We start from the raw sequence: 18,593 nt of genomic DNA, 5'->3' as shown, positions 1-18,593 counted from the left end.
AGGAAGGAAAAATGTGAATTTATCCCTAGGAGAGTAATGATTTCTCATATGGAGTCAAAACATACACACATACCCAGTATGTGTCCATTTTCAATTTGTCCCTTCTGTACTGCTTTGCACTCTAAATGGGAACTTTTAAAATTAAAAGCTTCCAAGGGCATTCACAGAGATCTTTTTGGTTTTGTGGAATCCTTCCAAATCTTGGTAATTATTTCCTGTGATGTTGCCAAACTTTTCATAGGCAGATACCGTAACTTAAAATGTTTTTTTAATCTGGTTGGTAATGTCCTCTGGGCTTTAGAGTATCTATTTTCCCTTCATCGTTTCAGCCTCCTGTTAGCGATCTATTAAACAAATAAATTTCAGCTTAGTTTTTGTGTGCATGACCTTCCTGCTATAATACAAAGATGTAACAGTAATGAGACTAGCTTTAGCCACTTACGTATCTCCTAAAAATGGTATTAACTGCTATCCTCAGGCATTATGTTATAAAAACATTATTTACCAAAAGTCTCCAAATAGTTGATTTTTATTTTTATGTCTTCCTAATGCAATGTAGCTCAAGTAATTTCTGGTTTGGGACTCAAAGAAAGGATACTACTAGGTTTATGTGGATTCTTAAGTTCTCATGAACAATTGACTAGAGAGTGAGATGTAGAACAGGAATGCACAGCCTTGTGAATTTACATGCCGAGTTCGTATTGGGGAGACTCGCTTAACTATCACCCAACAACCAGCACCAAACTACCTTTCCATAGGAGAGGATGATACTGCTTTTGGGTTTTGTTTCTTTTTCTCTATGAATTCACAGGTCATACCCCTAGGACATATGTAGACAAGCCTCTGTGGAATGCCACAAATCTTGCCTTTGGAGGTAACTTAGGAAAAGGCCAGAAGTATTAAGAGAAATGAGTTCGGGCCTGCGTTTTGTGTTTCGAGGTAGTTCCAGCGGAAAGCATAAACAATAACAATGGAAGCCTGTGTTTAATTATTTTTCCTCTGTCTGCTCTGACAGGCCGCCTTGACCATTCAGGACAGCCACATTGAGATCCACAGGCTGGTTCTCCAGGAGCAGGAGGGCCTGTCTCTCGGCCACTCTGTCCTCCGAGGCGGCCCTTTGCAGGACCAGAAGTCCCGCGACACGGACAGGCAGCATGAGGAGCTGGCCAACGTGCACCAGCTCCAGCACCAGCTCCAGCAGGAGCAGCGGCGCTGGCTCCGCAGGTGTGACCAGCAGCAGCGGGCTCAGGCGGCCAAGGAGAGCTGGCTGCAGGAGCGGGAGCGGGAGTGCCAGTCGCAGGAGGAGCTGCTGCTGCGGAGCCGGGGCGAGCTGGACCTCCAGCTCCAGGAGTATCAGCACAGCCTGGAGCGGCTGAGGGAGGGCCAGCGCCTGGTGGAGAGGGAGCGGGCGAGGATGCAGGCCCAGCAGAGCCTGCTGAGCCACTGGAAGCACGGCCGGCAGAGAAGCCTGCCCGCGGTGTTCCTTCCAGGTGGCCCCGAGGTATGGACCTTCTGGGGTGCTGTGAGGCAGCCTCTCAAAAACAGGGCTGGGCCTGGGGGTTCCTAGGACACTAACCACACATCTGTCATTTTGGTTTTTGTGTAAGACCTCATGAGGATTTCTCAATTTGTAGGTAGCCAAAGCTGGAAGCTTTCAGAGATAATACATATCCATGTTGACTTAAAATATAGATGATGTGGGCCAGGCGCAGTGGCTCACGCCTGTAATCCCAGCACTTTGGGAGGCCGCAGCGGGCAGATCTCCTGAGATTGGGAGTTCGAAGCCAGCCTGGCCAACATGGTGAAACACCGTGTCTACTAAAAATACAAAAATTAGCTGGGCTTGGTGGCAGGTGCCTGTAATCCCAGCTACTCAGGAGGCCGAGGCAGAAGAATCGCTTGAACCCATGAGGCGGTTGCATTGAGCCGAGATTGCACCATTGCACTCCAGCCTGGGTGACAAGAGTGAAACTCCGTTTCAAAAAAAAAAAAAAAAAAAGGACAATGTAAGGGCCCAGGTCCAATGGGATCACTGCACTCTGCCTGAGATGCCGTTACCTAAGGAACAAACATAGAATCGAGTTGTCCTAGAAAGGCCGGGGTGGGTTTGTCTGGAGTCACACTCACCGTGAGCTTGCTCTTTTCCAGAATTTGAAGGACTGTCTTTATATGATCTGTCTTGAGAGTTCTATGTAGAAGTAGCTTTTAGAAGATCAATTAACTATTAATAAATACTATAGGCCCTGAATTTAGCAAGTATACTACTATTCTGTTATGCCGAGCTTATTCTCTCTTTGTAAATTTGATATAGTAAATTCAAAATCCATTTCACTAATAAGAGTTATTTATTTGCATCTTTTCTAACCATGCTTGACAATCCCATTGGTCCCAGGAGTTTATTTTCCTGTGTTATGAGCATGTATGTATTTTTATTGATAGTGCATGAAGTTGTAGAAGTTGATAAGCTTACAAGATCTCTGTTGCAATCTGTTTTTCCTTTTAAGTTGGCTAAATTATGTTTATTGCTAACTCTTCATGTATATATGGATCTGTTTTCAACTTTTTTATTTAGCAAAAGTAAAAAATGCTGCTTTCTCTGATTAAAATAAAGTGGAAACACTTTAATGTCATAGAACACCACTCTTTTTTTTGTTGTTATTGTTGTTAAAGATATGCCATGCATAGCAAATTGAAGTTTTTGGTACTAGCTCATTAAAAGAGGATGGGGTGGGGGGAGAAAAGAAGTGGTAATCTTGACCTTACTTTTACTGAAATCTTGATTCCTAAGATTCTCTCGGGAATAAATACTTTATGAAACTTGTATAAGTTAGAAAAATTATTGTACTTTTCCTCTGTTTCTTTCCATAGGTAATGGAACTTAATCGATCTGAGAGTTTGTGTCATGAAAACTCATTCTTCATCAATGAAGCTTTAGTACAAATGTCATTTAACACTTTCAACAAACCGAATCCATCAGTTATATGTCAGGATGCCACTTACCCCACAGCTCGATCTCCTTCTGACTTGGTAAGGACTAGTGAAAATCAAGTAGACCTCAAGATGGACCCTTCTCAGCCTTCGAATGTCAGTCACGAACTGTGGACAGCCACCGCTGGGTCCAGCCATCAGATACTTCCTTTCCACGAAAGCAGCAAGGATTCTTGTAAAAATGGTAATTAACACTTTAAACGTCATCTGTATAGTTTGAACAAGAAGTTGTCCCTCTGAACGGTTGGCTCTTGTGTAGAGTGCATCAAAGTCCTCCTAGCATGGGAATAAATTGGTACTGATGAGCTGGAGTTTGCGGCATTCACTTTTCTTTGGGGAAGTCTGGGGACGGCCTTTGCTTGTAAGTTACCTAGACAAGTGAGACTATGGTCATAGGGCTTAGCGAATGCTCCCAACATGTAAGAACCAGACAGGATTTTTAGATATGTGGGTTAAAATGATAATATCCTCTTAAAAGTAAAGCAACATGGTATTTACTACCCACTATTGTGGACCCCACTATATCCTGAAACACCTACGTTGACACTCAGAAATAAAAGATACCAACAGGGTTGGTAGTGGGACTTTATCAGGGCAATTTCCTGTAACATTAGTGAAATCTTCTGTACTGCTATTAAACACCCAAAATGAAACTGTTAACATCATTTGTCATTGTAAAAAAAAAAAAAAAAAAAAAAAAAAAAGGGTATTGTCTCTCCATAAGTACCTCATAATAACACAATTTGCTAATCCCATTAAAGCATTTGCCAAGTATAAATGAAAGGCAGCTTGTGTTACCAGCTCTACATGAATCCGAATGATTTAAATCTATGTCTATTATAAATTGTTTTCTGTGGGACATGAGGTAGGGAATGAGAAGAACTTGAAACCTCTCTACTGAAAAACAGATGGTATGCAATAGAATAAACAAATGGCTGGCCACATGGATGTGAAATAAATCACCCACAGCAAAATGTTTCAGAAACATAAAACAAGCAGTAGTATAGAAGTCTTCAGAACTGGATACAGATTTGTTTCTATGCTTAATATATATTCTTAGATTGTCAGTTGGAGGATAATTTTTCAGCAACAAAAAAGAAGGTATTTGGCTTCTCCCAATTCAAGAGTAATAATTCTGACACTGCTTATAAGTTGATTTATTACTGATCCAAAAGATGTTGATTCTTAATGGTGGCTAATTCTTTACATTACTTAAGTCACTGTAGTAACATTCTTACTTCTTGTCAGCATATAGGAGAGAATGAAATAGTTTTTTAAAGTATTGTTTCAAATATTCTTTAGATAAAGAAAAAATATGATGGAATAGTTCAGACTAAATAAAAGGTCAAGCAAAATTTAGAAAATGTAACTTCTTTAATATATTATCTTGCAACTTTACTACAATAGAGAGCACATTGCAGAATGCTTTTTCTAAGCACATGTTGCTTTGCTGTGTTGATCCATTAACCTGCTATTTACAGGGCTTCCTGTGTTTTTGTCAGCATGGTTTTACATACTGGCTTTGGTATAATTCCAAAACTCAGTTTGAGTTAAACCACATTCAGCTTTTGTTTAAAAGAAGCATGTCTCTTTTACTTTTTGTGTATCTCCCATCTTTTTCTATTGACTTGTGCTTCAAAGTAAAAACTTTTTAAACCATTTGGCAGCATACTTGCAGTAGATAGAAAATGTACTAAGGAAATAAACAGTGATTATATACAAAACCAGTCTATCCACATGTAAGGAATTAGAGCCAAAGGAAATGCTGAGAAATGTACTTATGCTTAAGAAATTGTATGTCCAGAGTAGGTCAAGGACACTCAGGACATTGACAGGAGAGAGGAAAATCAACTTTGGCTTAAATCTCTCAGGAACGTCCTGGTTTATTTAGGTAGGGATTACATCAGAAATGCTGTGTGTACTGTTCACCACTGGAGTTTTGCAACTAGTCAAAAAACCTTCTTTATGTTTGTTTACTTCATGATAAGCAATTTCTAGAGGAGAGAAAAGAAAGTCAGAGACTAGGAGGTGATAATAAAGTAGAATGAAAATTGGATATATATACTTAAAAGAGTGGTCAAGGCTAGATAAAATTATTCAAACCACTGCAGAGCTTTCGCAGCTTTTATCATTGACAGTAACACAACATCAGCCGCTGGTGATGGCCTTAGCTGGGCTCCATGGGTGCTTGCCACACATGACCTTGGGGGACAGTGACTGCAGGGGGCTGGACAGGAAGAAGCAGGCTCCAGGGTGTGCTGGTTGGTGACAGTTGATGTGGCAGAACCAAGGACCACACAGTGTTGTTGTCCCCTCTTCCGTGTTTTGCTACTGAATCTGGGTGAGTGGCCATCAGTGACCACTAACTGAGGACCTCTATAGTTCACCACAATCTGACTAACATAATTTGCCTATAATGTTGTGGGCTGGTATTTTTGCTAAATGTGCACTTAACCATGATTTCAGTCTTCAGTCACTCTTTCACTGTTAGACCTTAAGGTCAGCTGTTTCAGGTAACACCTTGAAGAATGGTTTGCTCTTTTGCCTAGTCTGGTACTGTGGGTAGAGGATCAGCTCAGATCAGTGAAAATGTGAATTTCTGAAACAGTAAAGCTGATGGGAAAAATTGTATATAAATACAATTCTCCAATGTGTTTAGATACCACCTAGATAGGAATTCTGTTGGTTTGTTCAGTACAGCCTCAGCAGACATTTTTGTGTTCTAATTGTGATTGGTTTCTGAATTGCTCTACCCCCACCCCTGCCACGAGTATTTATATGACACATCAAATTTCAGGCACCGTGCTAAGGTTTTACATGGAGAAACTCATTTAATACTCCCAACAACCCATTGAGATGGTTCTGTCCTTTGAGAGGGGCAGCTGGGATGCAGAAAGGCCAAGTAACTTGTCCAGGTCACACACCTAGTAAATGGCAGAGCCAGGAATTGAACCTGGGAAGATTGACTTTATAGCCCATGCTGTCAATCATTACACTCTACGTTCTTAATTACTTTTTTTTTTTTTTTTTTTGGAGAAGGAGCCTCTCTCTTTGTCACCCAGGCTGGAGTGCAGTGGTAACATCGTGGCTCACTGCAACCTCCACCTCCCAAGTTCAGGTGATTCTCCTGCCTCAGCCTCCAGAGTAGCTGAGATTACAGGTGCCCGCCATCACATCTGGCTAATTTTTGTATTTTCAGTAGAGATGGAGTTTTGCCAGGTTGTCCAGGCTGGTCTTGAACTCCTGACGTCAAGCAATCCACCCGCCTTGGCCTCCCAAAGTGCTGGGATTATAGGCTTGAGCCACCACGCCCGGCCTAAATTACTAATTTCTAGAAAGCTGTTTTGAGTTTTACTTTTTTTTTTTTTTTTTTTTTTTGAGATTGAAAGTCTCACTCTGTTGCCCAGGTTGGAGTGCAGTGGCGTGATTTTGGCTCACTGCAACTTCCACCTCCTGGGCTCAAGTGGTTCCTCCCACTTCAGCCTCCTGAGTAGCTAGGACTACAGACTTGCACTATGCCCAGCTAATTTTTGGCTTTTTTATAGAGATGGGGTTTCCCCATATTGCCCAGGCTGGTCTTGAACTCTAGGACTCAAGCGATCAGACTGTTTAAGCCTCCCAAAGTGCTAAGATTACAGGCATGAGCCACCGCGCCCAGCCATGAGTTGTACTTTTTAAGGAAGTTGGTTTAGATATAGAACTAACCTAATCCTTTTGTAATGCCTAGTGGGATGTTCATGATTAAGGACTAGGTTTTTGTTTTTATTGTTTTTTTTTCCCTCCCCTCCTTCCCTCTTTAATAGCAACATTTGGAAAATATTTCTAAATGTTTTGGATTGCTGTGGCCAACTCTTGCATGGGGCCTGAACATCTTCAGTATCATAAATACTCTTTAGCTTTACTTTTTTCCCATACGGGACATTTTCTTAAAAATATTTTGTTTCTCTGATGTTGCCTAATACCCCCATGTTATCTGTAAATATTTTTTAAGATAGCACTTTAAAGAACTTTCTAGTTTTGGAAGTTATTTCATGAACAAAATTCTTGGATGTTCAAACATTAAATCCAAATTGGTATTTTATTTGTAGTGGAAGAGATGGTTGGTTTAAGAACTTTTTCTGTACTCCTCTGTGGGACACCAGCCAAGACTACAGAATATTTGAATTTCCTTAAACAATAGTCTCTGTGGGACAATTGCTATGTAATCGGCCCTATGAGATGCTCAACAGCATTACTCTGAAAGGCAAAAACAGAAAACAAAAACAACAAAAATCCTCAACATTTTATTCTTGTGACTTTTTTTCTCCTAGTTTTAACACTTTAGAACTATATATTGAATGCATTTTAGAACTATATATTGAACTATATATGTGTTATTTGCCTTTTTCATTAACAGAGAAAACATTTTATGGTATAAAAATCTGAAATCTTAATCTCCCTTTTCAGTTATATTTTTCTGTATACCTCAATATTTGCAGGTTTCCCAGAAGTTCTCTTCAATTCAGTTAAATCATTATGATTTTGTTATGCATTTGATAAAATTTAAGTCAAGCCAAATTTTATGTTAATGATATAGATGCTGGGAAAAAAAGTAAATTTATTAAGTTTGAGTTCTCTTTCCTTTTACTACATATGAGAATTTGCTGCCAAGAAAACTATTTTCAAAATTCAAAGCATTGTATTTAGAATACCTCATTCTTGATAATTTTTTTTTAAAGACAGCTGTGGTAAACTTTCAATGACAAGATTTTTATGTAAGGCAAGAAAATAGAAAATTTCCAAATGAAAATCCATGCCATACTTAGTATTTAAATAAGTCTTAAGAAGTGAGAGGATGATAATTTCCTCATGCTTTAAAATATTTCATAATTCAGAAATTGATGTCTTACTTGTGTAATCTATGTGGAAAGAAGCTTTGCCCAAAGAACTTAAGGCAATTTTCCCAGAAATTGAAACTGGTATTAGACACCGTAAACTTCTATGTTGTGAGTGTATTTGAAGAGGGGGAATGTATTTGTCGACCACGGCTGCCATAACGAAGTACCACAAGCTATGGGGCTTAGACAACAGAAATTTATTTCTTCATTTCTGGAGGCTAGAATTAGAGATCAAGGTGTTGGCAACATTGGTTTCTTCTGAGGTCTCTGTCCTTGGCTTGCAGATGGATGGCCATCTTCTTCCTGTGTCTTCACCTGGTCTTCCCCCTGTGCCTGTCTGTGCTCCAATATCTCTTTATAAGGATATCAGTGATGTTGGATTAGGGCCCACTGTAATGACCTCAGTTAACTTTATTCTTTAAAGCTCTATCTCCAAATACATTCTGAGCTACTGGGGCGGGGGTAGGACCTCAACATGTGAATTTTGGGGCGACACAGTTCAGCTCTTAACAGGGGACAACATGATGATTTTTCTCCTTACCATAGTTTTAGGTATCATGAAAACCTTAATTAAGAAAAAAAAAAATACACACACACACACACACACACACACACCAAAGTTGAACTATAACATTGTTAGTTTTTTGACTTGGTACGGGAAGTGAATTGAACTTTTTTAAAAAAATAAATAATTACATAATAGTAAAATTGTGATGAATATTTATATCTGTATATTGATAGATATTGATGTCTGTTATCAAGCCTAGTTCAACACATAAAAATTAAGGCAGGAAATATTGAATCCACTTCCTACTTAGTGAAACTAGAGCAGAAAATATTGAGTCTATAGGTTCATTTCCTACTTATAGTTGTATTTCCAAGCCTAGGCCTTAACTAAGGGGCTTTGGGAATTGTGAGTACTCTCTGATTGGGAGGGACATTATGTGCCTTTATTTTGGATTGCTTAAATGAAAACAAAGCTGAAGGGTTGAGGACGTTAATTACAACATCAAATTATTATCCAGAGATATATAGGAGTTTGAGGAAATCAAACTGAGGGAATCATCTGGCAACTCTTTCTTCTAGAATCGTGATTATCACGTTAGGTGATGTTTTAAAGGAAACTATAATATTGCTCGCTCTTGGTAACTATATCATGACAAAAATATAATGTATTGGGCTTAAGGGCTTAATTTTCATCTTTCTCATCGACAAGTGGAGGTGATTGACTTTAGCCTTTTGCAGATTTTATACCAGGAAAAGGAAACATGACATTCGCTTGTAGAGCCTGGTGAGCCAGGAGTGCTTACTGCCAACTTCCTGATTGCATATTTCTCTGGGGGCAGGTTGGCTATGTGAGCCAACTGGGCCAGGGCCATCCCGCCTCAGCACACAGAGCCTAAGACACAGCAGGAGAGCAAAACCAGCAGGTGGGTGGATTCAGAGGCAGCCAGCCAGCCATGCGGCGGCCTGTTCATCTCCACCCCGGGTTCCAGTTTAGTTTGGACAAGCTGCTGAAGTGTGGGAGTCCACATGCTATGAATGCTCCAAAGAGCCTCAGAGGTTAGGCCTGGCCCTGGCCATCCTTAGCTTTAAAAATGAAAAAATAATACATGCACAGATATACACACACACGTGATCTATCGGCTACATGTTTGACCTCTAGTATGATGTGACTACTCTCAAAGAGACTAAGGCTTGGGTTTGGAGGGGAAATTTATATACCAAACATAACTGAAGGATGAGGCTTGCTGCCATCAGTCACAGTGACTGATGAGGTAATAATCCGGCTTCAGCAAAGGAAAGGAAGCATCACTCTCCATGTATCAGAATCTGGGGACTGTCTTCTCCCCATCCAGCCATGCAGATTTTGTTTTTAAGGTTTGCTTAAAATGTGGAATGTTCAGCTGAGTACCATCGATTTATGTTTGCCTAAGAAGAATATGACCATCTATCTTAGGGGGTGGCAAACTTTTCCTTAAAGGGTCCTATAGTAAATATTTTAGTTTTTGCAAGCCATCAGATCTTTGTTACAACTAGTCAACTCTGTCATTGTAGCTTGCAAAGCAGCCATAGACAATATGTAAATAATGAGTTTAGCTGTGTTGCAGTGAACTTTATAAAAACACTGTAGTTTGCCTACCCCAGAGGCTGGTTTCCAAACTTTCTTTGCCTCCACTTAAGTTGAAGAGTGACAATTACACTCCTCCTTGTTTGGAATGTTCACCTTTGGGTGAATTAATAGTGCAATATTATATGGCACTTCATGCCATTCAAAAGCAGATTTGAAATCATGATCTCATTTGCTCTTTATAATGATTTTGTGAAATGATGGTTATTGTCTCTGTAAAGAGACAACTTTTCTCTTTCACTTTTTGTTCAGTCTCTGAAAACATAAATTCAGAAAGAGATAGCTGAATATACTAGATGGAGTTTAAGGCCAGAGGCTCAAAACTTGGAGAAACCCTTCTTCCCAACTCCAGCTCCCCAAATCCTGTGATGGTGTTGGGGAGGGCCACCCTCTGACTATGCAGCTAATGAGAAGTAAGATACATAGATAGGAATTTTTTGCTAGAATCACGCTTCCCATAGCTGACTATGCATCCGAGTTTACTGTGGCAAACAAAAAAAATACAGATTCCTCTGTTCAGAGATTGTGATTTGAATCAGGGCTTGGCTGGAGCCTGCAAACTTGTGTATCTAACATTCTTCTTAGTTGATTCTGAAGCAGCCAGCCTGATGCATGTCCCCGGATTGCTGGCCTGGGACACTGGACTTCATATAAGAGGACTTCACTTCAAACCCTGACTCTGGCTCCTACTGCTGTGTGATCCCTAAGTCTTAGTTTCCCTATCTATACAAACGGGAAGGAAGTGTTAACATAACTATTTAAAAAAAGGCCTGACATGTCCCGGGGATCCAGTAAGCATCAGCTTCCTTCCTACATTCTGGAAATAATTTATTCTGATTGTGATTCAGGGGTCGCCTGCCAACAAAATGAAAGTGTTTCCTAAATGTTATTAGAGAGCCAATAGTTTAAAATATAAAATAATTAGCTGTAAATTGGGAAATTTTTTACTCAGATTGGAAATACATTAGAATAAAAAGGGTAACTATCTTTCCATAGTGATCTCAGAGGAGGGGTTTGTCAGTGGATCACCAGAATTGTTTTGGGGATGAAGCTCTGATAGCACAGCATTTTGCTTCTTCCTTTTGTTCCTCTCTCTACTGGAACAAGTTATGTAAGTCAACCACATTTTTAGAACCAGATACAAACACCCAAATGTCAAATACTCTGACAGCATGACTGAACATCACCTCCATTTGGGATGGAAAGCTTCCTTATCTACAGACCATCCAACGCTTGTTGGTTACATCATGTAAACGTACCCCCAGGAAGACTTCTAATTGTACTTTGGTTTCCAGAGTGGGCTCTCCTACTAGAAAGAAAATGTCAAAAGCAGCCTACGGGAGTAGTCTAGTGTAAACTCTTTGTCATTTTAAGTCTAAAAATTCTGTTCTTCTTTATCATCTTAATCTCTTTTTGAGTTTGGTTATCCTGAATCAATTCGAACTTGTTAGTTCTGGATAAACTGATAAAAATCATGGTTCAGAATCACCAGAAAGCATCTCTTGTTAGCACTTATAATTTGAATTATGTGGTGTAATAATTTATGTAATGTCTGTCCCACTAGAGAGGAAGCTTCATGTGGGTAGAGCATTGCATATTTCTTGTTATTTGCTCTATCACCAGCACCAAGCAGTGTCTGATATATGATGAAGATTTGATAAACATTTATGAAATGAATGGAGGAGTCCAGGTCCACACTCATTAGCAGAAATGAAAGAAACCAAGAGCTGAAACCACACAGTTGACTCTTTTACTAAGGCATTGAAAGAAGTTGAGGTATCAGAGAAATGGGGTGTGTGATGGTGGTTAACACAGGCAGGACAGATGAGCGTCTCTGGCTAGCTAACTGGATCAAGTGTTTTAAACTTTTTGTAATATGGGTACATGTTAGATAACTTTTTTTTTTTTTTTTTGAGATGGAGTCTCGCTCTGTCGCCCAGGCTGGAGTGCAGTGGCCAGATCTCAGCTCACTGCAAGCTCCGCCTCCTGGGTTTATGCCATTCTCCTGCCTCAGCCTCCCAAGTAGCTGGGACTACAGGCGCCTGCCACCTCGCCCGGCTAGTTTTTTGTATTTTTTAGTAGAGACGGGGTTTCACCCTGTTAGCTAGGATAGTCTCGATCTCCTGACCTCGTGATCCGCCCATCTCGGCCTTCCAAAGTGCTGGGATTACAGGCTTGAGCCACCGCGCCCGGCCAGCATTCTTAAAATGTTGGGGTAACTGTAAGATTGTTTGCCTTTAATATCTTCCTGGATTCCTAGTAGTAGACTTAAAAAATTACAAGCTTTTCTTCCACCTCATTAGTATTGGAGTAAATTTACCAATGTATATAGTACTATATGTATCAGTTTGGCATAGGTACTTTTTGTTCAATTCTAGAGAGCATCTTTTTTAATTTAACTTTAAGTTCTGGGAGACATGTGCAGAACATGCAGGTTTGTTTTACATAGGTATACATGTGCCATGGTAATTTGCTGTACCTATCAACCTGTCATCTAGGTTTTAAGCCCCTCATGCATTAGGTATTTACCCTAATGGAGAGCATCTCTTGATATGAGTTATTTTTCCATTAGAACATTGTACATATAGCCCCCATATGGCCATGCATAGGAGATGAGAACTTAAAAAGTTAAAATATGTTTCCCATAAAATGCTTTATGGTACCTCGAGCTTTAGAAATGAATCCAGTGCTGTCATTGTAGGAAGACGACACATTTACCATTTAATTGTTATATCAATAACAATTAGTCAGCTTATCTGTTCACTGGGGTATTTCTTTTTTAACCAGAAAGTAGCGTGACTCCCACGACATCAAGCATGGGTGCCCAGCTCAACATCAATGAAACACTTTCTTAAACTCTTTTTGCTTCTGCTAAATCCTACTCAACAGTCCAGCGCATCTCCCCAGGCAAAAACAATCAGTATTTGTTTAGTTAAATATGCTCCTAGAATGTGAACCAATTTGCCTGGCATGGCCTTCTACTTATCAGCCTTAAAATGTTGCCTGAAACATCACATATGTATTGTAGCAAGAGTGTGATTGAATCTTAAGAAATAGATCCCTTTGCTTTACCCCAGACTGACTGAAACATACTGTATTCTTAGCGGGTCACTTTCAGACACAGCTAAGGGGGAAGAGTTGTTCTGCTCAGACCTTTGACCGGATGATGAATAAGCCTGGGCCTTAGTTTTGATCTGGGGAGATGTTAATTTGCCACAATAAATCACTGTAGAGTTTCTTTGGATAAGGGGCCACAGTATCCGTTCTCTTTCTGGATAAGCTATTAATTCAGTTTAATTTGAAATGTTTGAAGATATACCTAAGGAAAAATGTAGGCTTCCAAAGGGTGTAGTTATGCAGGATAGGTTTCTGAACCTTTTGCTGAACAATTTCATAGTAAGCCTGTTCGAAATTTAATTGTTTTTCATGGTGACTCTTTTCCATGCTCTTTTTGTACAAGTTTTATTACACTATGGCTTTTTCTAAAACATAACATAGTGAATGCTTGTATTAAATATAGAATATTTGGATCATCCACTAGAAATTTGGGAGACTCTGCTTCTCTGATGAATTGAGACTGCTTTTAAGCAATGGTGCTGTAAGGCTTTGGAAGAACCGTTTACAAGCAAAACATTGGCAGAGTTTTAATTTTATTTAATGACCTGCTTCCTACCAGTGATCTTGGCACCCTGTGCAGTGATTTGCAATCAATTAATCATACAGAATGTTGTAACACTGCAGTGAGGGCATTGCACTCTCTAAGAGTCTCATAAATCCACCAGAAACAAAAAACAGGAATTGCATGCTTAAAGACTTCTTCATGCAAAACCCCAAATGAGAAGGTGATTTTATGTTGTTTTCTAAAGTGTCCTCAGAAGCCTTAAGACTTTCTTGTGGATTCTGGGTTTTGAAGTTCCCATTTCTTAAATACTGTTTGGCCCTTTACTGGGCTGTCAACATAGGAGTTTATAAGTTTTCACCTCATTCAGTTTAGTCACTGATCATTTAGATGGGGAATTCTTGATTCTGAATTACCAAGAGAAGCCCATGACTTTGTGTTTTCCTCTGAATTTAGGGCAGTCACTTTCAACTGCGAGAGGCTGTAGTTTGGGGAGTCTTTGTAGAAATGATTCAGAAAGGAGGCATGTTTCCATCCTGGGAATACACTGACATTTGCTAGAGGCAGCTGGCAGAAGATAGGATAGTGTGACATCAGAAGTCAAGAAGACGTCACGTACTTGGCTTTGCCAATAGCTTCTGGAATCTGCGTGTTCAGGATCTTAAGCTTGTGGGCTTGTCATTTCAGATGTGCCCTTGCAGTTAACTGTTTAACTATGATGGATTTTTTTTTTCTAATTTTAGCATAGTAAATATAGAGCTATTAAACATTCTTAAAATTATGTAAGCCTAAGCCCTTGGATGTGTGTATATTGTGTTGTCTTTGTTCATTTTCATATGGTTTTGTTTTGGGAATGTTCTTATAACAAGAACATGGAAGTTTAATATATATTCCATCTGACTAAAACTGAACCCTCTTTAAAGAAACTAAAGGTTTTCAAGACTGTTTTACTTCCAGTGAGTAGTTTAAACTTCTAGTTCATGATGGATTTATTCCTATCAAAAAGTTGTACTATTTTTGATTACTTGTTAATGTATCCAGATTGGCATGTTAGACACAAGTAGAGCACATCCTGTATTTTTAGATGCTTGATGCTTCTGTTCAGCATAAGCCCTAAAAAATACCAAGTTTTGCAAATGCAAAGTACTTTTCATCGGCATGGAAATTGGAGGGAAAAAACACAATGAATATTTTGGCCAAAATGTGATGGTCTGTTAGTCAGCATCTGGTAATGAGGCCATATTTTGCATTCTGGCTCCAGTATGAGAAAGTGCAGTTGTACATTGACATCTCCCCTGGGACTGTGGACTAGAACCACATCCACTTTGAAAGGTAATACTGCAAGGGGGGTGCTTAGCCTTCTTTAAGGTACTCCACTGAACTACCTACATAATTTGGTTTTTAAAATGTTTTAGTTTATGCTAAACAAGCAGTCTGAGATAAAGCATGGTAAAAAAAAGTCAAATACTAAATTTTTCTTTATGAGCTCCTTTTCTCTGATGAGCTGACTGTGAGTCTGTTACCTTCATGAATATGGGGCAAAAAGCCTAAATCTGAACTCTGTCGGCTGGAAGCAAACAAAGTACTGGGAAAAATTACATCAAAGTATGCTACTGGTAGAAGTTATCATTGGTCTATGGCAAGACTACAGAGGTTTTTCCAAATGGTGCTGCCAATAAATTAAAATCTTTTTTCTTTGTATTTGTCAGGTAAGAGATATAGATATAAGATAAGATGAATATATTTGTCAGATTTAGATAAGATGAATATATTTGTCAGGTTCAATCTCTTGCCTACTATGATAGCCAGTCCCTTCACCCCCTCTACCATAGGATAGACACACAATTAAATTCTTCTTTGTATAAATCAAGGTGGGCTTAAAGGTAAAACATTGATCTCCTCAAACAAACTTACAGGACTTCTGGTGGTGACTATTTTCAGTTTCTTTGGAAAGACTATTGGCTAACTTTGAGGATGTATGGTTCAGGAAAGTTTCAGAAAATATGCTGCATGAAGGGATAATTAAATGACTGAGTTAACACTAACCCAGAAAAAACACTAGGGTTGAAACAAACCCTAGTTTCTTCTGGTCAAAAATGATGTTGTTTAGCAATAGACTCTAAAATGCTTTATCCAATTTATATTATTTATTGATACATAATTTACATAGAGTGCAATGCTTAGCAATATCATTTTTGACCAGAATGACCAAGAACTGAATCAGACCAGACATGTTCCTGTGAGGAACTGCCATTCAAAGATGAAAAAATAATGAATCCAACCCCCATTGCCTGCAGCCAAGTTTCAGCAAAAGTTGACTAAAAACATACTTTTCCAATGTAGTGAGTCTTATGTGCATTTATTGATACTTCACTATTAAGTGAGGGACTTGACTGAAGACAAGAATAGATGAATATATCAAGTGCACTTTATTTATACTGAAAAATGGAGATGACAGGCTGGCATAGTGATTAAGATGGAAGGCTTGGGAATTATGCCTGGGTTCAGATTCCAACTCAGTCATTTATTATCTGTGAAATTTTAAGCAGATGTTTAACTTACTTGGTGTCTCAGTTTCCTCATCTCTACAGTTGGATTTCTGATAGTATCTACTTTGGAGGTGGTATGACGATTACATAAAACAATGTGTGTACAACTCTTAGACCTTTGTGAGCACTTAATGAACACTACCGTTATCACTGTTACTATTATATCTTGTGGTGAGAAAGGAGTACATTATTAGGAAGTGCATCTGCTGCATTCGAGCCACTGGGCTGCTTCTAAAGTGGTTGCTGTGGTGACCAGAGAGACTTGTTATGCCTCATTTGTGTATCACATGAATCAGCACATCTCAAAACTTATTCCACAATTTGACTGGCTATTAGTATTAGGTATTATACAAGAATCTCCCATAATCAATATTGAGAAATGCTGATTTTTGGGACTGCACAACTTTTTCCAAACTTCTGTTGTGCTCCTGTGCACTGTGAATCTGCAGAAGTGGCCCTCCTCAAACCCTTTCTTTTTTTGAGATGGAGTCTCGCTCTGTTGCCCAGACTGGAGTACAGTGGCCGGATCTCAGCTCACTGCAAGCTCCGCCTCGAGGGTTTATGCCATTCTCCTGCCTCAGCTTCCCAAGTACTCAAACCCTTTTAACCACAGCATCCTCCTTTGGAGACCAGCATCTTGCAGGACTACTTATTCCTTTAAACATGCTTTGGAAAAAACGCTGATGTCAGGGGATATTGAAATAAACTCACTGCATGTAGCACACCCTTCAAATACATTTTTCCTCCCTTTGGAACAGTTGAAATTCAAATGACATATCCTAGCATAATTTGCCACATGGGTTGTGTTTTGAAACCCAAATCTAACACAACAAATTTCAGATAGAGCTTTGTTTAGCCCCCAGGCCAGTATTTGGTCCTGTGGATAAGGGTTGGTATCCAGACCTCTTAGGGCGTTTCTGCATCAGCTTTCCAGGGCTTATTCAAACCCTCCATGTGCTGGAAGTCCCTCACACCCTTTATGAGGCACAGTAGGCAATGTGCTTGCACCTCGATCTCAGCCTCAGCTCATGCTGTTCTCTTTCTCATCCTGCGTTCTAGCCATAGGAAGTTCTGTCCATTGTGTGGAAGGCTACGCCCCCCACATCCCCAACCTTTTGTACATGTGTTTCCTCTGTCAAGAATATTCTGTCCTCTACCTTTTATTCTCAACCTGATGACCCCGTACTCATCTTTCAGGACTTGGCTCCAGGGCCAGGTGCTTCCACAATATTTTCTCAGTTGTTTGCTTTATGCAGTTTATTTATTGAGACATAATTTATAGAGAGGGAAATGCTCAGATACTGTTTACTGTCCAGTCAGTTTTGTGGGAAGAATATCAAGGGACAGAGCACTCTGTCACCCTAGAAAGTTCCCATATACCCCTTTTCAGTCAACCCCTCCCCTTCAAAGCAGCGACTCCTCTGCAGTCCATCACCATGGGTGAATTTCGCTGATTCTAGAATGGAATGGAATGGAACACTCTACCTTTTGGTGTCTGCTTTTTTCACTCAGCATATTATTTCTGAGAGGCAACCATGTTGTTGCATGAGCCCATAATTGGTTCCCTTGTATTACATTTCATTGATGAATATCCCAAAGTTTACTTATCCCTTCCTTGTTGATGGACATCTGGCTTATTTCTAATTTTTGGCCAGTCTGAATAAAGCTGCTCTACACATTCTTGTACAGGCTTTTGTGAATTATGTTTATATTTCTCTTGAATTAATACTTAGGAGAATTGCTACTAGGGTGGGTGTCTGCTTAACTTCCAAGAAACTGTGCAACAGCTTTACACTGTGAAATAGTGATTGTCCTGACTACAAACCTCCACAGTGCTGAGACCAGGTTTTGTTCAACCTGACTTTCCTGGTGTCCAGTCGAGGGCAGGGCACATGCTAGACACTCAGTGTTTATTGAAGAATGAATGGATAAGAAGTTCAAATCAGTTTTCATTCTAACATCCCCACTACTAAGTGACAAAAAAATGTATGCTTTGTCCATTAAGTAGATGGAAATTTTATTGGTTAAATGTGGGCTGATTATAGGCAGGAAAAAACAAGAAAGACACAGCTTCCTTCTTACTCTGCTCTTGGACTTGCCTCTCTTGTTTCAGGGTGGCAGCGTGTGCAGGTATAATCAGATGTGCAAGCTGACACAGGCCATAGAAGGGTCCTGATCACCAGTAGTAGCTGAGCTCACCGCCTGCAGTTAAATCTCCCAACATTCCCATTCAAGACCTTCCCAAACCTCCTTTTTCATCCCCCCTACCCTTTGGCTCACCTGCACAAATCCGTGTTTCAGCCAAACTTGACAACTCTCCCTTCTTTGTGACATCTTGCATTTTCTCCCCTTTGCAATGGCTGCAGATTCCACCCGGAAGGCCTCCCACATGCGGCCAAACCATCTCTTCCTGTTGACACCCTGGGCAG

At 39.8% G+C, this 18,593-nt stretch overlaps 1 protein-coding gene across 9 annotated transcripts in view; it reads left to right on the top strand.

Moving 5' to 3' along the window:
* The window catches only part of ARHGEF28 (Rho guanine nucleotide exchange factor 28), a 317,386-nt gene that overhangs the window by 283,510 nt on the left and 15,283 nt on the right, over positions 1–18,593 (top strand). For all 9 annotated transcript variants that reach the window (XM_038010485.2, XM_007975209.3, XM_038010483.2 and 6 more), the window contains 2 exons: positions 1,016–1,501; positions 2,869–3,172. In XM_038010485.2, the coding sequence (XP_037866413.2) occupies positions 1,016–1,501; positions 2,869–3,172 (790 nt within the window). The remainder of the gene's footprint in view (positions 1–1,015; positions 1,502–2,868; positions 3,173–18,593) is intronic.

This window comes from Chlorocebus sabaeus, chromosome 4, assembly GCF_047675955.1.
Source record: "Chlorocebus sabaeus isolate Y175 chromosome 4, mChlSab1.0.hap1, whole genome shotgun sequence".
Lineage (NCBI taxonomy): Eukaryota > Metazoa > Chordata > Mammalia > Primates > Cercopithecidae > Chlorocebus > Chlorocebus sabaeus.
The sequence above is the reverse complement of the archived record's forward strand: the minus strand, read 5'-3'. Positions and strand labels throughout refer to the sequence as shown.